The sequence below is a fragment of the Paroedura picta genome, chromosome 3 (genome assembly GCF_049243985.1).
Source record: "Paroedura picta isolate Pp20150507F chromosome 3, Ppicta_v3.0, whole genome shotgun sequence".
Taxonomy (NCBI): Eukaryota; Metazoa; Chordata; class Lepidosauria; order Squamata; family Gekkonidae; genus Paroedura; species Paroedura picta.
This window is the reverse complement of record NC_135371.1, coordinates 89,405,179-89,431,028: the sequence shown is the minus strand read 5'-3', so window position 1 is coordinate 89,431,028 and position 25,850 is coordinate 89,405,179. Positions and strand designations below refer to the sequence as shown.

The 25,850-nt window shown below is 42.6% G+C and overlaps 1 protein-coding gene across 1 annotated transcript in view; it reads left to right on the top strand.

Annotated features, from left to right (window-relative positions):
• Positions 1 to 25,850, top strand: part of TGFBI (transforming growth factor beta induced) — a 46,311-nt gene that overhangs the window by 3,942 nt on the left and 16,519 nt on the right. The window contains exons 3-9 of the mRNA XM_077326766.1: positions 16,455 to 16,519; positions 18,257 to 18,414; positions 19,369 to 19,533; positions 19,858 to 20,004; positions 20,146 to 20,287; positions 23,520 to 23,732; positions 24,967 to 25,104. Coding sequence (XP_077182881.1) covers positions 16,455 to 16,519; positions 18,257 to 18,414; positions 19,369 to 19,533; positions 19,858 to 20,004; positions 20,146 to 20,287; positions 23,520 to 23,732; positions 24,967 to 25,104 — 1,028 coding nt within the window. The remainder of the gene's footprint in view (positions 1 to 16,454; positions 16,520 to 18,256; positions 18,415 to 19,368; positions 19,534 to 19,857; positions 20,005 to 20,145; positions 20,288 to 23,519; positions 23,733 to 24,966; positions 25,105 to 25,850) is intronic.

Genomic DNA, 25,850 nt, shown 5'->3' with positions numbered 1-25,850 from the left:
AGACGGTAAAAACAAGATGATTATCCAACTCTTGGGAGTTCCTGGTAAGAACTCTTTGAAGGGCATCAGAATCATTCAAAGACAAATTGTTACTTCACATTTGTTCTGTGAGCTGATACTGGAGACAGTTTTGTAGCTACTGAAATTTCTTTTGTCTCCCTTCTATAAGAAGAAGAAGAGTTATATGCTGCTTTTCTCTACCTGAAGAAGGCTCAAAGCGGCTTACAGTCACCGTCCCTTTCCTCTCCCCACAACAGACACCTTGTGAGGTAGGTAAGGCTGAGAGAGCCCTGATATCACTGCTCGGTCAGAATAGCTTTATCAGTGCCGTGGCGAGCCCAAGGTCACCCAGCTGGCTGCATGTGGGGGAGTGCAGAATCAAACCCGGCTCGCCAGATTAGAAGTCTGCACTCTTAACCACTACACCAAACTGGCTCTCTCCTTTTTGCTGAAGGTTTATGTTTAGGCTGCGTTGTCTGTGCTGGTACAGACTTCTATTTCGGCGTCTTCTATTTCGGAGGAATTAATCCGCCCTCCATTTTAAGTTTTCAGTTTTTTTTGCAAAGCTGGAGGGCCTCCTAATTTTATAGAAATATCTATTTAAGTGTCAATTTAAGTATATATTGACAACTTGGGATTCCTCAGGAACTTGTGGGAACTATTTTGTCTGTCTCTTATCCTCCATTATGCTTGCTTTCCCTCCTCCTGGCCACCTCCATATCCTCCCTCTTTTCCCTACTTCCTTTTCTCTTTCCCATCAGCCAACCTAACTGTTTTCTACCTACCATCCATGGCTATAATTATTATGTATGTACTTCATGTATCTTCCATGTTTGTACCTAGTGGGGAACCAAAGCAGCTAAATGATTATCTTTTCCTCCGTTTTATCTTCACAACTGCATTGCAAGGTAGATCAGCTTGAGATTGTGTGATGGTCTCAAAGTCATCCAGTGAACTTCCATGCCTGAATGGGGATTCGAATCTGGGTCTCTTAGATCCTAATAACCACTACACCATACTGGCTGTTGTGAGGTGTCTGCTTTTGAATAGCTGGTACCAAGTGGCCCAGTGACTGCTGCTGGGCCCATCCAAGATGAGTTCTCTTCAAAGGCCAAAAACAGCCCTGTAAGTAGCCATGCCCTTCCCCTGCCTTTTACTGACAGAAGCAGAACCATGAGGGCTAGCAACAGTCCCTGAAGGCATTTGTTTCTTGAAGCTGCAGTTGCTGCTTCCATCACTTTGGGAGGGTTGTAAACTACCAATGTATTTTTCGTTAGATTTCAGATTTCTCTGCAAACTGGCATCTCTCAGGTTTGGAGAAAAATCTGACTTGTTTGTTCATGGCCCCAATATCTTGATTTAAATACCTTCAGATTTGGCCGTGATGAGAATGAGATTTATTGATGATATTAAGGTGTGGGCGGAGGGGAATCTACCTTTTAGCTGAGTATGAGTATTTCAAAATGTATGCTTTTTCTGAATATACAAGATTTCAATTTTTATAGAAACATGGGCAAATCACAATCTTATTTCTCAAGATGAGTTATTACTTCCTCCCTTGGGGTATTCATTCATTTCTTTATACAGCATAACACAGAAATTATACTGCATAACACTCCACTTACACTGATAACCCTGTTAGCTACTTCATGCAATTTCGCTGCAGGAAAAATAATTTACATTATGATACGTGAGCACGTGGCAAATGTTTATTTTGTCATGATGACACACGTTTGTATCACAGAGTGTGTGCCAAATATTTCTCTGGTTATTTGACAACCTCATCAGCCGCCATGAGCGAGATTTAGACATTGAACTTAGGCTCATGCCTGCAGATGTTGGCACTCAATGGACATTGCATAAAGCATCCTATGTAAGTGGCCTAGACATGTACTTCTGGAAGAGGTGGTCTGCACCTAATTAAGAGTGTATACATGTTTGGCTGACTGCCAGTCTTGAGCTGAAGTCTGCTAGTCTTCAGTGGAAGGTGTAGACTCCGAAAGGCCAAAGAAACTCCCACCAAGTGGAATCTGGGGGATGAGACAGTCTCACAGATATACATGAAAGACTCCAGACAGCTAATTGCATTTGAGCAATTTCTGTGTTTGTAAGCAAAACAACCATAAATGAAAGTTTCTGTGTGAGCTGAGACAAACACGGCCTTGGACATTTCAGAAGCAGAAATGGTGAGCTTCATGTCAAGTGAACAAGCCTCTCTTCAGAACTAGTGTGTGTAAGCTAGCGACATGTTAATACTGCATGCAGTAAAGAGCGCTGGCCTTGGGTGGAGGAGATGGATCCAGTTTCAAATTCCTGTTGAGCCATGAAAGCTTGGCCCAATCACTTTCTCTCCACCTGGATTAACTCACAGGGTTGTTTTAAGAGTTGCTGAAGGATTCTTGCCAGGAGCTCATTAGAGAATAATATTTTATCAGAGAAGTTATATAAATAGGATATATCTGCCTTTTATGTGTGTGCATTGCAATAGAAAATATGCTACCGTTGGGTATAGTAGAAAATCAAAACACACTTTATGCTCTATATAAAACTACTGCAAAGTCCTGATGTTAGGCCCCAATGATTTTCAGCTTAATCGTAGGGATGCCGTAGAATGAAGAGTGGGCTTTGGACTTTCACAGGAAAAAAAGAATGCCTCCCCACAACTAGAAAACTAACACAGAATGGAAAAGATAGGTTAAAATCTTCCTGATGAGTTAAGTTTTATTTGCTGGCAATATTTACATGGGAGAACATTAAAAATATGACCGTGCCTGCCATCTGACCTCATTCAGCTAATGTGCAGCTAACGTGTTGACCCAGCCTTTGTGACCAATGAATCTTAATAGCTTAGGACAGAACATCCGTGGACTGAAACGCTCCAGAGTAAATACCATTTGGACACCCAGCGTGGTGTGGTGGTCAAGAGCAGAAGACTCTAATCTGGAGAATTGGGTTTGATGCCTCACTCCTCCACATACAGCCAGCTGGGTGACCTTGGGCCAGTCACATTCTCTCAGAATTTTCTCTCTCCACCTATCTCACAGAGTGTCTATTGTGGGGAGAGGGAAAAAAGGCTACTTGTGGCTCCTTTGGATAGTAAATCGTGAGGTACAAACCCCCTTCCTCTTTATGAGTCTAGGATAGCTAAATGCCTCTCATTCATGAAGTAGATTATGCTGCTGTGATGCATTATGCATGGTACTACCCTTGAATGTTTTCTGGAAAGCTACAGTTGGTACAGAATGCTTTGGCCAGAATTCTGGCCTAAGTGAATAGTAGGGACCATATTGTACCATCTACCCTGGCTCACTTGTATTGACCCTTTAAAGCCTTTTACCTTAAGGACTGTCTGCTGTCATATGAACCTGCCCAACCACTAAGGCCATCTTTTGTAGTCTGGCATTCCCTCGCTGATTCTCATTGAGCCTCCCTCCCACTCATTTATGTGCAAGATAAGTTGCAGTTGTGAGTAGGAGAAAAAGTAACTGTCTTTTCTGACTCTCCGGCCTCATAGAATAAGCAGGATCCCAGTTTTGCATAGAGCAGGCATGTGATATGCTAGGACATGCTATGAAACTTGTGGAGAAGCTTTGGTTGCTGCTTCAGAGGAATTAAAAGATAAAGACACAGTCATGGCGGCCTGTCAACCCTACTCGTAAACAACGTCTTATGTAGTTGGCAACTCAGTAACCAGAGAACGTTCTGGCTCTTGTTTACCTGATTCCCTTATTTGATAATGAAAGAGATGTGAGTCAGGAGTCCCTGAAATTGCCAGGGAATGCTGAGTGTGCTTCAGTTCACTTCAGGCGCCAGTTCATTCCTCAGATGCATATACAAATCAGAATGGGAGTGATTGGGAGCAGTTATGCAATCTGTTGTTTTGGGATAAGCAGGCTTGTCCGTCGGCTGTGCATCACTTTCCTTTGTTAACTATTGAGACAGAAATCCAAAAGGTCAGAAGCTTTACACTTCATCTGTTCCAGTACTGTTTCCTGTAGATAATCCTTAAGATAGGAGTTTCTTTGTACTTTAGCATCTGGCACTTTCCTTGATAATAAGGACTGTGGTTTGCCACCAGACTGAGTGGAAAATCATGTGACTGGTTGCAGTTTGGCAGCTTTGACCTCAGGATGGATGTGCTTACCTGTAGCCACCTGGAAATTTAACTGTTACTGGGACTCCCAAGTCAAACCCAGCAGTCTTTGTGCCATGTCCTCTTCCTCAAACATCACTTAAATAAACCTACAACTTTCTTTAGGCATGCCATTATACTAGCCTGCTATTTCCATCATGCAACTTTCTATTAAGAATCCCAAAGTGCATATTCTGAGTCTCGTTTGTGGATATGCAAACTTTGCTTGATTTTTTCTAGTCTTGTTTACTGTACACTTCCTGATTGGCTGCTAAATGTATCAGGTGACCCAACTGACAAGCTTGAACAACTTGAACTTGACAAGTATTGAAGCATAATTGGTGATGTTATATCCTTACCCTCTGTCTTTTCATTGTAGCAGTAAGCCTCATGGATAGTTCAGTATCTGAACACCTGTGATACTGAAGGTCTGGGTTTTACTACACCTACTGTAGCCTTAAGAGAAGGGTGGTGGAATCTCCCAGACCCTGAACTGACTTTATAAAGCATCATGTCATATCTAAGCTGTCCAAGTCCCTTTGTGAGGCGCAGGACAAAGTGGGTGGGATCCTGCGTCCCTTTCTCAGGTCTAGAGAGAGGCAGGATAATATGCCAGACTCCACATTAAGTCAGCCATTTGACCATGGAGATAACCCTAAAATATTTTCAGGCTTTGAAGAACCCTGGAAGTGGTGACATGCCCCATTCAGAGAAGTGGGTGTGAAAGTAAGGTGTGGGAGCCAGATAATCCATCAATCTTATCATTTACTGTTTCCATTGCAGCGAAAGGGACTAGGCCTATAGAGCCACAGAGAAAGTGGGCTCCAGTGACATCAGTGGTCATCTGAACTTCTGGGGAAGGCCGCATAACCCTTTGGGAACCCTGGTTGGGAATTCCTGCGTTAAGTCAACAAGGACGGACTCGGAAAGCAACATGTCTTATTTTTATTTATTTGGGGATTTCTAAACTACCCCTCTCCAAGAATTGGCCTTACTTTATGCCTCAGTTCAGTGAGATCTCCTACCATCTTTGGGCTTGAGAAGAGGATGAGATCTTGTCAGCGTAAAAAAAAAGCACCTGTCACTGGCCAGGTGGTAAACACTTTTGTGGGACCCAGATCAAGAAAGTTCTACCAGTGCTGTGGTTTCTTTTTCTTTGGTGATCATGCACGTTTTCAGTGAATCACGTAATCCCCAACAATAAAAAATGCATATGAGAATGAGCATTTTCCCTAAAGATCTGTTTGCCCAAGAAGAATTGCATCTGAGATGCTTATAAAAGTTAAATATATTAAAACTAGAGCTGTGCATGTCATCCTTAGGTGTGCACCATGACTTACTACCTTCTCCCTCTGCTGATTAGAGCCAGTTAACACATTCATGCACATAATACAACTATCTGGGAGCAAATAGTACAAAGATTTCATATAATGCAACTCATTTATGAGAGCAATTAGGTAAACTCCAATCTTTTCCCAAGGTATTCCTTTTTTATAAGACCGATTATGGGAGGAGTGCACCAGACCAGTGCTCAGACATCAGGGGGCAAATCCCTGCAGACATACAATGTAGCCGTCAGCCCAGCCCCCTCCTGGCCCTGGCCCACGTTATGGCCTCTGAAGCTCCGCGTTAAAGAAATGCCAATTTTACAGCATTACCTTTCTTAATGTGAGCACTATCAGCGCCCATGCTAAGCCTGTGCATACAGGGAAGAGCCAAGGTGTTTAGGCCCAGCTCCTCCTCCACCTACGGAGATCCAGCAGGGACACTAAATGCTGCATTTGGCTTTGTGGCATCACAGAGCCAAATGGGGCATTCATCCACCTTTGTGCAGGAACAGCCCCCCTCCCCCCCCCAATATGCATGCACAACACTGGGGCGGACTGTGTGCACCAGAGAATTTCATCCCCTACGTATACATGGGAAGCGATACAGAACCACCAGTGGCCCAGAGCAGCCCCCACCGTGCATAATCGGTCTAAGAGAAAGGAAGAGGATTGCTTGTATTTAAGACCTCTGGTTCCATTCAAACACTTGATCTAATTACCCTTTGATGTAAGAAAATGTGTGTGTCCATTTCAAGCAGCTGGAGGGTGTGTCTCCTAACCAGGAGTCATTAGTGCATTATTTTCCTTCATCAGACACAATTTTCATGAAGCATTGGGCTAAAAGCATTGTTTATATTTAAGCACTTTGTTGATGTTAGTTATAAAAGTAATTATCTGACTTGCATGTACTTGTTTAAATTTTGTTGGGCCTGCATTTAAATAAGGGTACTATGACATGGTTAAATTAGTTTAGGGCATGTTGATTTGAATATAATTTACAGGATCAAGCACATTGATTGAGCCTTTTCAGTTCCCCCAGTACCTTTGTATAGGGAATATGGGTTCCTGCTTGTAGAAGCCAATTCAGAATATGAATTCTATTTTAATGGCTTCCTTTATTTACACAAATACTTATTATCCTACTTCAGCTAGCAGAGTTTTGATAGAGACATACGCTGTTAAAATTATGTTAGGCACTGAAAAACGTAATAGCACCCGGGATGTTGATTGGCGTGTCATAGGAATCATCTCACTCCAGTTCCAGCAACATTGACTCCCTGGCCCAATTCAGGGTACCGAGACTGACCTGTAAAGCTCTATATGGGGCCAGCATTCTCAACCTGGACAGGCCAGGGAAGCCCAATCCAATCTGATCTCAGAAGCTAAGCAAGGTCTGCCCTAGCTAGTACTTGAGCACTCGGAAGAGCAACCACCAAGGAATACCAGGGTTGTGGTGCAGGGGTATGCAATGGTAAACCACCTCCCAAAATCTCTTGCCTGGCAGCCAGACGATCTTAGGATCTCCTGGCTATGTTATACACATGCCATAGAAGAAATACCTGAATCCTTGAAGGACTTCCTATTACCTGCCCATCCACACCAGTCATCTTCAGAGGCCCTGGTTTAGGTGTCTCCATCATCTGAGAAAGGCTATGGCACCACAATTTTGGAACCACCCCCCCCCCCAGGGAGATCCATCTCAATGAGCTGTTTATGCCGGGCTAGGCAACAATGATTGGAATGGGCGGGAAATGTAGAATGGGAGATGGCAAGCGGGGCCATGATCCTTTTCAGCGCTGTGCGCCTCCAGGCTGGATCCCTGAAAATGAGGCACCTGTGATTGATTGTTGTGTTGTTTTACCAGAGTTGTTGATTGGAGGGAAAAAGTGAAGGTAGAAGCAGCTCAGACATTTACAAGACAACCCAAAATGTTCCTTTCCTGGGAAAGTGGGTGACAATGGTGGGGCAGTCTTTTGTCAGTGCTTGATATACAGCTTCCATTTCACTAAATATTTCTTCAGCTTGGACAGCTATGGGAGATGACCATGTTCTCTTTCTGTAGAGCCAATATGGTATAGTGGTGAAGAGCAGTGGACTCTGAACTGGAGAACCTACAGGATTCTTGCAAACCGGCTGAAGTTTTATTACTTCTGACTTTCTCTGATTGGCAGAGTCTATCTATGTCTGGGTCTTCTGCACATCTAGCGACAACTGCGCATGCGCGTTTGCGAGCAGCGGTGGCGGCCGGGCCGCCGGCTCTCTCCAACCCTCGGAGGCGGTCCCCGACTACTAGAAGGTTGGGGACCGCTGAATTACAAGATATTATTTAAGCTAATCCACATTTTGGAGCACATGCTTTGATTGGCTGTAGATCTTTGGAAATTTTTAAACAGAGGCTGGATCTGATGGAGAGGCAGATTCTGTGAAAGCTTAAGGGGGTTGCAGGCTACAGTGGATGAGCGATAGGGTTATGAGTGTCCTGCATAGTGCAGAGGGTTGGACTAGATGACCCATGAGGTCCCTTCCAACTCTATTATTCTATGATTCTATGATCTGACATTGACATAGTAAGTTTGGCAAAGATATGTGTAATATGGCATAAGAGAAACTGTAGCTGATGTGACCTCATGGCATTTTTTAAAGTATATCCACAAAATAAAAACTTTCCATAGTTGGATGTTGCCTTTTCTGATACTTGGGTACTTCTGTACTTAGTAGTTTCCCCAAATCCTCCATTCACCTAGTGGCGAAATTCTACCTTTAGGCTAGATAAAAATCTTGAATCATGATTTACCAATAATATTGATATGTTAGTGCGTAGCTAGGGATTGTACTCATAGGACATAATGTTTTCTCCATTCAGTCTGGAATTAACTTGCACTTCTGTGAAATAGAATGTTAAGTACCTAATGCATTACTTTTTTGCTGTTGAGAAACCCTTGAAACATTCTTCAGGCTTTGAGAAACCCCAGAAGTGGCACGATCATGTAGAACAGAGGTAGTTAAACTGCGGCCCTCCAGATGTACAGCGTTCGCTGGCAGGGGCTCCTGGGAATTGTAGTCCATGGATATCTGGAAGGCCGCAGTTTGACTACCCCTGATGTAGAATATGGTTAGAAATATGCCCATGCGGGATGCTCCCATTATGGTTAGAATATGCCCACATGGGACGTTCCCCTTCTCACCCACCCCTGGCCCACCACTGGCCATTTTGGGAAGGGGGGGGGTCAACATCACCATATATGGTCATATCACCCCCAAAAGGTATAAGAAATTTTAAAAATATATGAAAATTAACTCCCACCCATTTGGAAAATCCTCCCAAAGCAGTCGAGAAACCCCAGGGTTGCACAAAACCTTGGTTGAGAGCCTGATGTAGAGGCAGTTCAGAGAGATGGGCTTTGAAGCCTTTAAACTACTTCTAAGGGTTGTTCAAGCAGACAAACAGCACTGATATTGTCTATACATGCATGAATATGAGAAACTAAGTTATATGAATTCAGGCAATTCATCCACTTAGCTCAGTATGGTCTGGCAGCAACTCTCAGGAGTGTCAAACTTTCTAGTATTTATGATGGTGATGCCCTGAATGGTAATCTGCATGTAAAACAGGTGATTTGCTATAAAGTCATAGTTCCCCTAAGAGCACATGGTCATGGACTCAAATGGATGCAAAGAACCAACAGGCAGGAACAGAAGACATTTCTGAGCTGGGAGCTCATGCTTAAAACTGCCTTCCCTTGAAGCAGGGCTTGAGCATTGCTGAGCTCATAGCCAGACTAGGCTTGTGGAAAGGGACCTCTTTAGAAACAGAGAGGGTCTTCTAAGGATCTAATAAAATCACAGAACACTAAATTCTTTTCTCATTTACATGACACTGTTAGTGACATTAAAACATCTTGACATTAAAACATAATAAAGTCTTGATTTTATAGCAGACTTTTATTGCTGCATTTTAATTTGGCTGAAACATGTTGAAATGTTGTTTTATTCCTTCAAAATGCACTTAAAATTAGCTTTCAGAAACTAAGAAAAATGGGAATAGAACTGTATAAACCACAAGAAGGTTTTGCACACCCTTTATGGCTGTGCTACATTTTAAATACAAAGTGTGAGGCTCCTTGTGCCACTGTGTCATCTTTCTGTCACTGGGTGACACCTGATCACTCTGCTAGATGCACCCCTGTCTGCGGTGACATTGCTGATTCCAGGGTAGGCATCTTGAATAGCTGAAACATGTAACCCACATTTGCTTGTAACCTGCCTGGTCAGTGTTGAACTTTTAACCTAAAAAGTTGGAGATACCATCATAGAATCCTAGGATTGTGATTTTTCATGCAGGCCATCCAGAAGGGGGGAGCATGATCCATTACTAAGGTGAGTGGGTTATTAATTTAGTAGTACTGAAGGGCACCCACCTATGGCCCAGGTCATGGCCAGGACTTCTTTCATGGTGGTGTACTTCAGCTTAAGGAGTTGTAGCTTTTGGCTAAAGAAGAATATGGAATGTTCCTGACCATCTACCTCTTGTGATACGTCTGACCCTAGGCCTGATTCTGAAAGGTTGATATGTATGGTGAAAGGCACATCCAAGTTAGGGTTCTGTTGACTCAGCACTTGTGATAAAGGCAGTTGCAAGGTGCTAAAGGGAATCGGACACTTGGTCTCATTGCACAGTTGATTAGATGGAGCTGTCAAGGTTCTGCAGGGCCTGCAAGACAGATCTTCCACCAGGCATTTGGTTGAGGCCGGGGGGGGGGGGGTTGACCGCAGTTTCGATCAGGGGTCCCACCCTAGCCGAGCATCCCGGGACTATAATTATAAATTAGAGTTGAGTTACATTGTGGCTGGATTCAGTAGAGTTGGGTTGGGGTACATTGTTTCTGCCATCTTATGGGACACCCTGTGCACTGTTCTGCTGTTTTAATAGGGTTTTATGGGATATTGTTTTCATTGTTAAGCACCTTGAGGTGACAAAAGTCATGACAGGCAGGATACAGAAAGGAAGAAAGGAAGAAAGAAAACGCATGCAATGAATTTACTGTAGTACCCACAAGGTGTAAGAAACTGTGCTCCTTATTGGTGGTTGGACTCTGCTTTCAGGTTGTGATTCTGTCACAGTAGGGGCAAAGCTGGCTCATCCCAAGCAGGAACCCCCCAAAGTATTGCAGTTTTTGAAACACCATGAGAATCTTCTGAGTGTTAGCACACAGCTTCCCCAACCTCATTGCCTTGAGTACTGGCCTCAGGGGCTGCAGGTAGAAAGACAAGTGTTAACTGATTATAATGTTGTCTATGCTCTAGGACCTGGGCAGCAACCTTTGAATTGTGGCTATGGCCTGTGTAGCATAAGTAGAATGACTTTGAATTGGAATAATTCCTGGAAGGGTAGGTTGTCCCAAATACCTTCTGCTCTTGGTCACCAGGATGCATTGAACCTGCAAGTATCATTTCATCAGGTCTAAGGCTGACAGAAACTGATTTGCCACCAACTGATCTATCAGGAGGCCAGCCCGAGGCATTAGGAAGATATCAAATTCAGCCAGCTTCTTGACCTTCCAGTAGTCTGCCAATGAATTTTGATGCTGCCAATGAATTTTATCACTAGCACCACTGTGCTGTCATGTACATGTGCAACATTTTCTTTAAGCTTGTTGGCTACCATCTCCCACTATTTGCAGGGCATCAGCATCCATATAGGCCATCCAGCCAAGGGGTGTAGAGTTATGTGAATACTCTGCTGGGCAGCCAGGCTTCAGAGAAAAGGTTTTCAGTCTTGGCTGTGCCTCTTGTGGTGAGATCAAGATTGCTAGCAGGCTGGCATTCCCCCTCCTCGGGATTTCTGTTTCTTAGCAGTATTATTATTATTATTATTATTATTTATTTGATTTGTATGACCGCCGCTCTCGGAAACCGGCTCGCGGCGGTTCACAACATTTTAATACAATACAATATATTAATCATTAAAATTCCCCATTAAAACCCCATTAAAACAATGACTAAGTCACAATGATGGCGATTAAAACTATTCCCGTACAGGCCCACTGGATGAGCAGAAGGGAACGGAGGATAATTGGGCATAGGGTGGAACACTCTGGGGAACCAGTACCCAGATGGAGATCCATTTGGCAAAAACAAGGTGCATGCCTTCAATTCTAAGGTTTTACAGCATGCAAGACAAACACCGTTGGTGTGAGGACACATTCATAATTACATTCTTAATGTCTTGCTTGATTCCAGTATTGCTGATATCTGTCAGAGCTGCCAAATTCAACACAGGGCTTTGGATACCCCTGGAATTACAGCCGATTGCCATAGTACAGAGATCAATTCCCCTGGAAAAAAACTGGCAGTTTCAGAGGGCAAACTCTATTGGTTACTTAGGAGTTTAGAGTCCTAGAGAAACTGTATCGCCTGTCCACTGACTTCCTGCCCATCTTCAAACTTCACTCTCCTGAGGTACCACCTCCCAAGGTGCCACCTCCTGAGGTACCACCTTTTCTTTAAGCTTGTTGGCTACCATCTCCCACTATTTGCAGGGCAAATGAATGCTTTAAAGAATGTTCCCTGTTACCTGATGGTCTGTGTTAAGCCTGACAATCCAGAACAAAATTTGAGAATTTCCTTGCCAGCCAACAACCCGGGCATTTAGGCCCCTTTTTTGCCCTGGGGAAATAACTCTGCATAAGCTCAGAGGCATAGAGATACTGGAATTTGGGGGGATGCAGGACAAAAGATTGCAGTCATGCTGACGTTATAAAACAGAATGTCTGCTGCGTGCAATGAAAGTATTTGCTTGAGAGTGAACTCCGATGGCTTTATCTCTTGTTGAAATACCCATGGCATTGTTTTGACTGTTCTCACAGTTCCCTGCAGTGAGGAGGTTCCTACTTTAGTTGAATATGCCCTCAGTTTGCAAAGAGAATTTCAGGATATATATTTTGAAGAAGGTAGAGCTCATGCCTGGGAGAGAAAGTATGACCACTTAGAAATGATGAAGACATAATTTGGGAAGATCACAAATACAGGCTTGGCTGAAGTAATTTTAACAGGTCCCAAAGCTGATAAACATTACAGTGGCAGCCAGGATGAATTCAGAAACCAGCATATCAGGCTGAGAAAGGAGGCAGGAAACATGCCAAAAGAACAGAGGCAGGGAGCCAGAGGTGATAAGATTTTGGCCATTCTGACTGGAAATGGTCATTCCTTCAACCCAGGCTGTGATTTTATGTGACTTGCCTTAGAACATCAGTGCAGAAGAGAGCTGAGCTGAGAGCACAGTATAATGTACAAGGAATTATTCTGAGAGCTCATGTCCTCCATCACTAGGGCTCAAGGTGTTTAAGATGGACAGCTAGTCCATCTTAATGAGATGCAGCAGAGCCAGGGACGACCAATAGGCCAACTCTGTTTTTCAGGCAGTGGTCTGGGGGATCGCTGTGGATTCTGCCACACAGACATATATCCGTTTCCAGTAAGAGTTCCCCAGTTCAAAAGGATTCATAGGTAGAGCATGTACGAATTCAAATATAGCATGTGCAAGAATTAATACCATTACCTGCTGTACATAGTATCCAACCCAGGGTGGTAAGTATAAAGTGTGATCTGTCTCTTTTACATTGAGGAAATGATTTTTTTTTCCCTTTGGTAAGAACAGAAGTGAGCTATACTTCCGTGACAGTGTCAGGGGACACATAAAATCATTTGGTGACAGCGCGACAAAGCCAACTCCAGGACCATCAGTTGACTGCCGTGTTAGAGTGCAGTGATGCAGCGGAACAGCAGTTTTAAAACTGGGTAGCACTCTGCAGTCCTGCTGCACACCTGTGGTCCTTAGACACACCAACTTTTAAAAATACCACCATTGCTCCTTACACTGAGAAAGGCATTTGCTGGAACTATATGGTAGCACCATAACAAGTACTTCACATGGCAAATGTTTTCAGTGTCCCAAGTGAAACTATTAAGAATGAGTGTGGCCAAAAGACACAGGTCCCTTTGTCAGGGACCCATGACTGGCTGCAGTTGCCAGTGCTGACGAATTCAGGTTTGCCTCTCTGAAATGACCCTCAGAACCATATCAAAGCAGCTACCCTTAAGCCTCATGTTTGGGGCCTTTCTTCTCCTTGCAAATTAATTTGCATCCTGGTTTGCTTCCCCCACCCTCTGGCAGGTCTTCCCAGCAGGATTTGTCCCCAGATTGTTTAGATTGCCCTCCTCTGTTTTGTGTAAATTACGTGCCAAGTCTGTTAGTCACAACTCATTAACTTCCCATCTCTGTACAAATAAGCCTTTGAGAGACTATGTCATATCTGGAGAATTCTTTATGTTAAACTCTGGAATTGATTTTACTAATCTCTTTGTGTTTAGTTCCAGTTTTGATCCAGAGTGCTGTCTAGACTTTGGGAGAATGTACTGTTAGGATTTAAGTGTGTGTATGTGTGAGATTAAAAAAAAAGACTCCTAGGCCATACAACCAAGATTGGGGTAGGGGGGCATGAATGAGTATTTTCTAATGAGACAAGTAGGGTAGTGGAGATTGAAATGGGGGCCAGCAGGGTGTTGAGACCTCCAGGAGTTAAAGAAAGCCATTTGCTTTAGGCAAACCTTTTCCCACGTGTGATATATAATGTCTAGACAATCGGTCTGGGTTTTTCTATGTCGGTTTGCTTGGAAACTGTGACGCCAAATTTATTTGCTTCTGTAATGGAAGCACAGGTACATTTTAGTCACTAACACTTAATTACGTCGAAGAATTTTATTTCAGCCTGTAGCCTTCCCACTGGTGATTTATAGGTCCAGATCATGGCATATCAGACGGGCTGGATTATTCACTCCCCACCCTTTTTCTTTCTGTCCTTGTATTTCAGCTCTTGGATGTACTTGTCTTAAAGCCAGTTCTACAAAGCTCATCAGCAGCACACATGCTATCACTCTTTACAGTTTTGACACTGGGATTGTACTGTTTGTCTGCTTCTAAAAGCCATAACCTTGTCCCAGACCTAAAACCACGCTGAGGAAACCATAGTCTTAATCTTCTTGTTTTAATAGACCCTAAAGCAATTTTTTAAAGAAGCCTTGGAAGTTATATTGAACGTCCACCCGCAGCCTAGAAAACCTTCAGTTTATTAAGTACTTCCCTTTGGTTGTAAAGGAATAGAACAGCATCAACAACAGGGGGGAAATATATGAAAACTCATTAACCTCCCATCTTTCTCTTTTATTGCACTTTGCATGCTAAATTTCATTTGATACAGTTGGAGGTAAAACTATTCTGAGGATATATTTACAAGAAGATGAAACATGGGGAGGTTAAAACAACAAGACTTTGTAGTGATTGAGAAATATGAGCAGTACGGCAGATCAAAAACAGTTTTATTCATTTTCCCTCCTACTCTTGGGCAAATTAGACCCTATTTTTTGTATTGATGAATAAGAATAGTTTTTTTATGCTTTTTGCCAACTGTATACTTTGGAGTTTAATTAATCTTCAAGGTAATTAAGTAGTCAGCTAGAAGGATTTAACTGTACAAGGAAGGGTCCTGTTGTGTAAAAGGCAGCTTATGTAAATACTCTAAATAAATAAAGGACAGAGAAAGAACAAGCTGCTGGCTGTTAAATGTATCAGGCTGTTCATTAGTGTATTATTGACCAACTTTTTCCTGTAAAGCCCTTACAATATGCCTAATTGAAGTGGCAGTTTAGTTTACTCCAAAGGGTTACATTTGCTATTTGGCTTTCTTCACTGCTGATAGCATAAAGGAGATCTTTGCTGTGCTCCTTACAATAGGTACCGAAGACAAAAAGACACCAGTGCCTAGGGATAAACTCCTGGTGCTGTCCAATGGGAGCTCTGTTACTCTTTGAGGTCCGTGAGTGAGAAGATCCCCTTGAGGAGAGAATTATTGCTTTCGCTCTGGGACCTGAGGAGAGAAAACATGAGGTTGCTTTGTTAAGATAATAAACATAATGGAATTACGGTGTTATCCAAACAGTGATTAAATATGGTGTGCAAGCCCAGGGGTTCCCAAAATAGCTTAATCTGCTAACAAAACATAGCATTTGCAACTTGGTTCCCTGCAAAGTCAACACAAAGGGCACAGCTAAACAAAGTTCTTAAAGCTTGTACAATTTGGTAAGAGGTGAGGAGTTGGAGAGGCCTCTAAGGACTAGCCTGCACTGCCAGTCAATTTTAATACTGAAATCTGGGAGTTTGGAAACACACTAGAGATCTAAACTATGCCCCCCCCCCCAGCATATGGTGATAATCTGTGGCAATCACAGGCATGCTTAGGCTGCTTCTTGACCTTGGCGGGACTTAAGTGCCCAGCAGAACTCTATACCCATGTCTATGGCTTTCAAAAAAGAAATCTAAAAGATGAAGAATAAGAAGATTTGTGCAACTGTTCTGGTTTTGTCTAATTCACAGATGTTGGCCTTGAAATTAGGGTTTATACTGATGAGACTAAGAGCTTGTGTTTCAGTGTACATATATTTACAGTTCACACTACAAATGAGTTTTAAAAATCTGCATGTAGGAAATCTGGTGAAGCCAAAGCTTATGCAATCGTAGGCATCAACATAAACTCCCTCCCCCAGCAATATTTCAGAGGGCATTTTGAGTTGTGGCAGGGAGATGATAATGTCTCACTCTACAATCAGAAATCCTTTTTGTAAAAATGCCTAGTGGATCCAACCCAATATACAGTACTTCCTAGCTGAATGTTTAGAAACAGCAATTCTGGGTTGAATGCCACCAACCTGCATGTAGAAAGCTAGCATCTCAGGGAGAACATAACCCTCTACCTCACCTGTTTGCTTCCTGTGTAAGTGGGACTTTGTTTTTTGTTTTTGTTTTTTCAAGAAAGCATTTAAATGTATGATCCAGCCATGCCCAGCAGTATATCCCTGGGAGGGTGGTACTCTACAGTCCTTCTGAACAAGTTATAATCAGTAATTTCTATTAATATTTCTGTGTCTTTTTTACATTGCAGAGTGATTGCCTATGAGTGCTGTCCTGGATATGAAGAGGTTCCAGGAGAGAAAGGATGCCCAGCTGGTAAATAAATAGAGCAAAACAAAAATTAAAGCATGCAAAATTTTGGAATGGTTGGTAGTGAGTATTTAGCCATTTCCTTAACTGCAGATTACATACCCGCTGTAAATTTTCCCCGTGATTCCCACTGCTAGTAGTTACCACCTGTGTAGAAAGGAACGGGCTACCAGAAGGAAGCAGGCTGGACTGGGATGGGATGGGAAAGTGGAGCTTCTTTACTTGACCCTGTTTGAGGGTTGGTTAAAAAAAAATCCTCATCATAAGGTTGCCAGTTTATGCCTAGCAATTGGTGAAAGGGGTTATTGGGGTACCCTTGCAGCCTTTTTGGCCTGACAGCTGTGCCTTCAGAACTCTCAACTGTCAGGCCAAAAGGGCTAGAAGACAATTCAGTGCGCTGATCGCTCCCGCACCACCACCAAACGGAGGGAAGTTATCCTGCATGCTGAAATGCTTGCAACCATTTTAGGCTGATAAGTGGGGCATGCAAACCTGTCTGCTGCCACCCTAAAATGGCTGCCAGTTGAACCCTCAAAGTTTTATGAAATATTTGGAAAGGTGCCTCCCCCAAATCACGGTTTGTGAGGCAGGAACCACAGCATTTTTGTCAGAAAATCTGGTTGGTGCCCTGGTTTGTGCCCATCCTTAAACAGTATATCCTTATTTCAAGAGGTTTCCTTCACAGGTGAAATAAGCTGTGATTAAACTTCTTAATAAACTCATTGGATGAGAAGAAGATGGGCAGCTGTCAGCCCATAGCCACTCTCCCCCTTCTGGGCAAAGTGAGTGAGCAGGTTGTGGCACATCATCTGCAAGCATTTTGGGATCAGACATCTTTACTCATTTCAGTCTGTCTTCAGGCAGGATTTCAGGGTTGAAACAGTTCTATTGTCCTTGGTGAATGGTTTCTGGCTACAGTTGGATAAGGCCATACCACCACTGCTGAGGCTTTTAGATACATCGGCAGTCTCTAATATGGTCAACTGTGATACTTTGGTGGTTTGACTGCAATAAGTGTTTGGGATAATAGGAATTGCCCTTTGCTGGTTTTGTTTTTTTCTTGGTGGTGTTGGGGGTGGAGAGTGTTACCCAAGGGAAAAAAATGCCAGTCATTGGGGACTTAATCTGTGGGATACCACAAGGGCCCATTTTAATCCCCAGTACTTTTCAATATCTGTGCAAGACCATGCACTGACCCAGCTTTGTTGATGAATAAGCTGGTTGGTGCTATTGCTAAGAGCACCTTTTCCAGCTATATCTGGCTCTCAAACTGGTCCCAAATCTGTTATTTAATTTAATTTTTTTATTTCTTAGATTTTTATACCACCTTCCCATATGGCTCATGGTGGTTTACATATAACATCGCGGAGTAGTACATGGAATAACCTAAGTATATAACATAGTCAGAATAACACCATTAATAATTCAACAGAGCTTCTAAATTAATGTAATTTTAGTGGCTTTGATCAACAATAACATAACAGGAACTACAACTTAGATAAACCCCCCCCCCCCCAAGAGGTCAGACTGGTTCAGGCCATGGAAAGGTCAGACTGTCTGAGGGGGACCAGTGGATGTTATTAGGTTGTCAGTCTCAGGCCAATGCTGAGTCTCATTATCTTGTTCTGCAGCTACACATCACTAAACCTGGGCCATCATTTTAATTATATGAAATATGATTATGAAATAGTGTCATGTTACTGATGTCTTGTTATTTTTTTCTTTTCTTTTCTTGGAAAACAGCTTTGCCACTTGCAAATCTTTATGAAACGCTTGGCGTTGTTGGGGCCACTACCACTCAGCTCTATTCTGCCAGCTCTAACCTGAGTGCTGAAATCACCGGCCCTGGAAGCTACACGATTTTTGCTCCAACCAATGAGGCCTGGGCATCTTTGCCTGCTGTAAGAAAAATCACATCTTCATTATCTTGGAGGTTGTCCGGTAGGGAAAACATGCAATCCTCTATTGGTTGTACACTGCCCGGAGCCGGTCCACTGGGAGGGCAGTATAGAAATTTAAAAAAGTGTTGGAAAGGCCCTTTGCTGTAACACACCAGACAGAGACATCAATAACAAGAATAGGCCATGCAAACTTCACAGGCTAGAGTCTGCACTCCACTCACCTCTGTGCAGGTCCTTCTTCCAGTGCAAGGAGACTTCTTGTACTGGAAGAAATCTACTTCCAGAGAAGGTTCATGGTATTGAAGGGAAGCTCCATACTCAGTGTGATAACAGGGTAACATCATCATTATCTATTTATCTTATGGCTTGTATGTAATGTAGCCAGGAGACCGTAAGATTGTCTAGCAACCAGGCAAGATGTGTTTGGGGGTGGCTTGTCATTGCCTTCCCACAGCCCTGATCACAGCCCTGGTATTCCTTGGAAGTCACCCTTCCAAATGGCAGGTTGACCCTGCTTAGGTTCCGAGATCTGATGGGATCAGACCTGCCTGGACTATCCAGGTCAGTTAGGGCTAACAACGAAACCATGAGTCCTTTTGGGGAGCACTTCTGCTACCACAAGACTTACACTGGAGTAACTGCAGTTGCATAATTTTATTCACAGCAGACTAGATCAGTTGGCCAGAATCTGTGTATTGATAATCCTTTCTTTCCCTTGAGCACAATAATCTACTGGAGTGTGCATAATCCTTCACATCCAGGAAAAGTCCCTAGAAAGCCCCTATGAGTGGGGCAGCATCTACACTGGAAAAGTCCCATGCAGGTTGTGATGTAGCCCAGGCACCCATTCCCCTGTTTCCATTTACAGAGGAAACAGAGATATTCAACACCATTGGACGGGTATATTCGTGATTCTTGCAGAAAATGTTCAGTGGAATATATGTTTGTTTTTAGGAAATGTTGGATTCTCTGGTGAGCAATGTCAATATTGAGCTGCTAAATGCTCTTCGCTACCACATGGTGAATAGACGAGTCCTGACTGATGATCTGAAACATGGAACAAGCCTTCCTTCAATGTACCAGAATATTGATATCCAGATCCATCATTATCCAAATGGAGTAAGTGTTTGGTAGAACTCTTTGACACTACTGAAGCAGTGTTTTCTTGTCCTAGTACCAATGATTAAACTTCTGGGGACAAATAAACTTAGGAGTACCACTGTGGTATTTGGATGAATTGGTTAGAGTTGAAGATGTAGAGTGGGTTGGGAGAATCAGTGAAAATTCTCCCCTTCCCTCTATCTGGGAAAGGAATTGTGAAGATCCTGGTGAAATAACTCTGACATTCTTCAAACTAATGAATATGTTACTACATAAATATTTCAGTGTTAAAAATATATACTCATTTCACTTTTGGACTTAGCTGTTCCATGTTATTTGCAGATTGTGACTGTGAACTGTGCGAGGTTACTGAAGGCTGACCACCATGCTACTAATGGAGTGGTTCATCTTATAGACAAAGTCATTTCTACAACAACAAACAGTATCCTGCAAATTATTGAGATAGAAGAAAGCCTTGAGACTCTTAGGGTGAGTTTTTGTCATTGTTCCATTGGATCCTTTGATGCCTGCAGAAGGTGGAATTATTTTCTTGGCACACTATTTAGTTTGCTTTGTCACAGAATGAGCTCTTAAGGTCTCCAATTCCATCTCTTTCACATTCATTTACAGGCTGCTGTGGCAGCTGCTGGTCTTAATAATCTATTGGAAAGTGATGGCCAGTTTACATTGTTGGCTCCTACTAATGAGGCCTTTGAGAAGATCCCACAGGAAACTCTAAACAGGATCCTTGGAGACCCAGAAGCTTTAAAAGGTGAACAGTCTCTTGACAAGTCTCTAGTATATAGCTGTAATGAATGTGATAAACCTGGACTCTGAGCTTTGCAGGAAATGTGATAATATTATAAGGGTACTCTATAGTTAGTGAACAATGTGGGCAGGAAGTATTTCTGGAGTGTGCTACTGTTTTGCAGGCATTCTGTAGCTGTTCCATCCTGCCAATTTTAACCAATTGGTAGAAGAACAGCAATCAGTAGCTTTAGAAGTAGAAGCAGCCATAGAGGTCACTGGAATAGCGTCTGAGAGGGTAATGGCTTGGGTAGTTGCCCTTAAGGATAAACTAATAAGCCCGTTGCTGGCTTCTAGCCTTTTGTTTCACCCACTTTTTCATTGCTTCTCTTCCTAATCTGCTTGCTTCTTTCATTCCATTTTCCCATGTTACGCTATTTTTGTTCTATGCCATTTATACATAATTGATGCAAAAACAAAATTAGTGTTCCATGTGAGGGACAGAAGGTCATGCAAAAATAAAGACTTAGTTTACTGAAATGATAAATCAAAATGAAGTGGGAATTTTTGAACAGATGTTCAGTAGCATTCTGGTTGTTTCACTTGACTCCATTATTAAAGCCAGCTTTTAGACAGGTTTCTAAAAGCATGTTTCATAGTTCAAGAATACTGTTTGCAAATCTGAACCTGCCCAAATTAATAAAGGACATGATCCAGCCTAAAGTAGTCTCTTCTAAGTTCCATTGCTGGCTTTGAGAGATGCACATGCTTCATTCTCCCTTACTAAAATCCATAAGAATGACCCAGCAATTTATTTGAACTCTGCCGATCGGCCCCCCTCAGCCTCCCTCCTCCAACCAGCATTGCGGGCTCACCCAACCCACTGAGCCATCAGTAAGCATTGAGTTATTGTTCTGCCCAATGTTCTATTGCTCATAATGTTATAGTTACTATGTTATTATATACTGAGTTATCTGTACAGTTATCTCTGTTTGATGTAAACCGCCCTGAGCCTTCGGGGAGGGCGGTATATAAATAAATAAATAAATAAACAAACAAACAAATAAATAAATTTGGATTAGTATTTGAACACTTATACTGGCCTAGCAATTTATTTAAAAGCTGTCCAAACAATGATTGTGGCTTATGTGTCTCTGTTAAAGCAGGGGTAGTCAACCTGTGGTCCTCCAGATGTTTATGGACTACAATTCCCTTGAGCCCCTGCCAGCAAATGCTCTTGGGAATTGTAGTCCATGCACATCTGGAGGACCACAGTTTGACTACCCCTGTGTCCTCAAGAGGAGGTTCAAATGCTGCCCCAAATTTGTTAATTCCAGTTGAATACTGAATAATTAAAGAAGGCAGTAAACCATTATTTCCCCAAAGCCAGGAACAGCGTAACATGTGAATTAAAGATGATAGTTCTCTAATAATGAGGAATTGAGATTCCCATGATTTTTCTTCAAAAGCTTCTTCTGGAATATGAACTGTGAATTGGGATTTCACAGTTAAGTCCTAAGCAGAATTATACCCTTCCAAGTTCATCAACTTCACTGGACTTAGAAAGATGCTACTCTGTTTAGAATTGGACTGTTTGTGTCCGTCTTTGCTGCTTGCTAGTTTATCTGAAAGGGACAGGCAATATCCTTGGGCTAACAACTCAGCAGGAAAGAGCAGCTAAGAGAAGAGGAACATGTCCACTTATACTTGCCATTGGAGCCTTGGCCATTTAAAGCTGAGTCATGCAGCCACCCTAGTGCTGCACTTTCTTTCCTTCCAAAGGCAGGAGCCTGATAGACCACACATGCAAATCCATCTCCCCAGTGCCAGGGTGATATATTGTGTTTGTGCAAACATGTGATACCACTTTTCCTAAACACCATGCCTTAGAGACCGAGACAGCCAAGAGGAAATACTGTGGTAGCACTGACTCATTAACCAGGAGACTGTTGCACATCTAGTTCCCCCTGCTTTTGGACTCCCACTGAACCCAAAAGTAGAAGGAACTAGATAAGGAACAGTAAGATTATTGGCACTGGGCATGGGGAACTAGATGAGCAATAACTAGCAGCAGCCACAAACTACTCAGCACTTTGAAGGATTTACCAAGTCAGCACTGGTCTGGCTGTACCAGCTTTTGCAACAGCAAGGCAATACAATTAAAAAAAAATTAAATACGATCTTTTTATTCCCTAATAAGAAACAATGCACAATTAAAGTGCTTTGTGTCTTTAAATGGGAATAAAGTGCAATGTAGCCAAACTAATATGCAAAAATAACAATGTAGATAATCCCACACACAAAAATATGTAATCTGCTTTTTAAAGCAAGCATGCTGAACATACATACCTAGGGTTGCCAGGAATGACTTAGCAACCACTGGAAATGTGACCTTATATGGTGGAGTGCAGCAGTAGTCATTACCATGTTATGATTTCACTCCTGACATAACCCTGAAGTGCCAGTATCATGCCAAGAAGATGTTCTCACACATCCCAAAACTCTGTGGCAACCATAGAGTTCTGGGACCAGTTCTAGAGCATTGCCCAGTGCAGTAACTTCTGGTCACATTGGAAGAGATTTCATCAGACAATGGTGATGATCGCTGCCCTCCCCAATTTAATTGGCCTCCTTCTGCTCACTGACCAGATGAGCATTGGTGGGCAGCAACCAGAATTGCTTGGAAATTGGCTGCTATTAGTGGGCTCCCGGGAAGCCTACACAAACCAGTTTCCAGTAAGGGAATGATTCATGTAAATAAAAATGATCTACATTTTCTGCCTACTAGAGAACATTATGAGCCCTCCCCTGGATAGCCCAGGCTAGCCCAATTTCGTCAGATATTGGAAGCTAAGCAGAATCAGCCCTGACTAGTAGATGGATAGAAGATCTCCAATAAGTCCAGGGTCATGACACAGAGTCAGGCAATGGCAAAACCACCTTGAGATATCTCTTGCTTTGAAAACCCTTCGTGGTTGCTGTAAATTGGCTATGACTCAACAGCATTTTCCACCACCACCACCTGAGAACATTACAAGGAGTGCCCATGTCTACAGAACTTCCCTCCTTTCCAGCCTCGGGTGGTTTGTGTCTCATGGAGGCTGTGATTGACTCCCTATGCACAGATTACCTCTGTACTGAAATGCTGCACTGTAAATAACACCTTTCCTCCAGGAGAGTAGAAAGGAAAATCAGTGTGTTGTGGTACATGACTGGTCATTTTCAACCATCTTTTTCAAATCCTCTCCTTAACATAGATCTGTTGAGCCACCACATATTGAAATCGGCGATGTGCGCTGAGGCCATTATTGCTGGTCTATCAATGGAAACGCTGGAGGGTCACATGCTGGAAGTGGGCTGTAATGGCGATGAACTGACTCTCAACGGAAGGCCCATCATTGCAAACAAGGATGTCATAGCAACCAATGGTGTGATACACTTTGTCAACGAACTCCTAATTCCAGATTCAGGTAAAGCTTTTAAAATAGTCCTCAAAGTGAGTATGCTACCAAATGTAAATGGTACCATTTAATCACCAGGGGTTTCCCCCCTGGATCTAGGGAGAACAGACTGTGAGAGCCTGCCAGCCAAGCAGCGTTCCACAGCTTTGTCCAGTCACTTCTGTCCTTGTCATTCCAAATTATGAAGGGCTTCTACGAGAAACAACACAATGACTTAGCTATATTGGAAGACCTCTTGACCTGAATTTCTAGCTTCTCTTCATTTAGGGATACTACATAGATCTACATATACACAGAAATAGTTTATTGGTGTCTTGGTGGGGGAAAGGCTATGTCTGCTAATTGTTTGCTACCTCAGCTCTACCTCCCCCCCCAGCCACTTTCTTCCATATGGTGCTTCAGTTTTGTGTTTTCCCTTTCTTTGAGATTAGATTGGTGCTGTTAAAGAAGTAGCACCAATCAGTTATTGGGTACAAGGCTACTAAAATGGTGGGGAATTATGGGGAGGGGGGAGATTCTGAGGGTCCTGTGGCAAGTTACATATTTTTAATTTTGTGGATGTGTTTTTGTTAGTCTGGGTAGAATCTAGGATCTAGGGGAATATCTTATTGGGGCCCCTGGTGACTGTAAGAATATCAGGTTACATAGGTGGTAATAACATCTAGACCAGCAGTGACCAAACTGTGGCTCTCCAGATGTTCATGGACTACAATTTCCATGAGCCCCTGCCTTCTCGACTAAAACTTGCTGCATCCCTCTCACTGACAGATAGAGATAAGTGTGTTAGTAAAGTCAAATTTCAGAACTAAGTTCCTGGATTCGCAGTTCACATATGTGAGCTGACCTGTATCTACAGAAGATATGTCTAGCTTATTTAACTAACAAGACTTCCCCCCCACTGCAAAAATGAGGGCATTTATGATTGGTTCTTATTACAGAGAAAAAGAATTTAGAAGCTTTTATTTTAAAAAACTTAGGAATTCTATTTTGTTTTGTTTTAAAAGAGCAACAAACTAAGGGGTATACTGACAAGTGATAATTGACAGTGAGAAATAACTCATTAGAGCTGTTAATAGCTTGTTTAAATAATCCATATAGTTTGTATAGCACTGAAAATTCATGTTTAATATATCTTTTAGCTTGACAACTGTAATTCTGTCGCCTTCAGAGGTCAGTCATAAATTAATACTTAACAATAATTTATTATACAAAGAATAGTTTTAACTATTACTTTTTTTTAAAGCTAAAACTTTGTTGGAATTGGGAGAGGAGTCTGAAGTCTCAACGTCCATTGACCTTTTTAGACAAGCTGGTCTCAGTTCACACCTCACTGGGAAAGAACGACTGACACTTCTTGCCCCCACCAACTCCTTTTACAAAGGTAAGCTTTGTAAATCTGTACACAGTACAGTCTGCTAGTTATTAGTTATTCAGTCCAGGCTGGTATTTCAGACTGCCCTAGTCTACTCCAGGATTCGGTGTGGGCAGAAACATGGAGAAAGAAAGTTGTACTCACAGTAACGTCTTACAGAGAAAGAGCCTGGACTATCTGAACCCATGCTGAGTCCTTGTTTTGATACCTAGGAACCCATCTTGATCAGAGAGAGCCAGTTTCAGTTGCTGGTTCTGGCAGTCATGTTTATTTGTTTCTTAAGCCTTTCTTACTTCTTGTGCTTGACTGTCACACCAAGTCAAACTAAAAATGGCATTATCTTCCAAAAGCCTGTGCTAGGATTTGCTCATTATCAGCAACAAGGCACCTGTAGGGAGGGGTTCATAATGTGCTGATTGATCGATATAACTCATTGGCTGAAAGAAGACATCTTGAAATTTTGATCAATTACTTGACAGTTTTCATGAACTCATAACTCAAGTCCTGAGGTGAGCAGGCTGGGGAGGCTTTCAGTTAGGGCCAGAACACACACATCTTCCAGAGTTAAAACGTTCTGTGTCCATTGAAGTCAATGGGCTTAGAAAACTGCAGCTTTGTTGAATGATCAGCGTTCATGTCTTGTTTCTTTCAAAGCAGTTCTGTGCACAAGGACAGCTCATGGGTCCTTGCTGGGTGGGTTATATTAACTGCCACTGATCCCAGCTGGTGGGGGAAGGGGATTTGGAATCTTAACC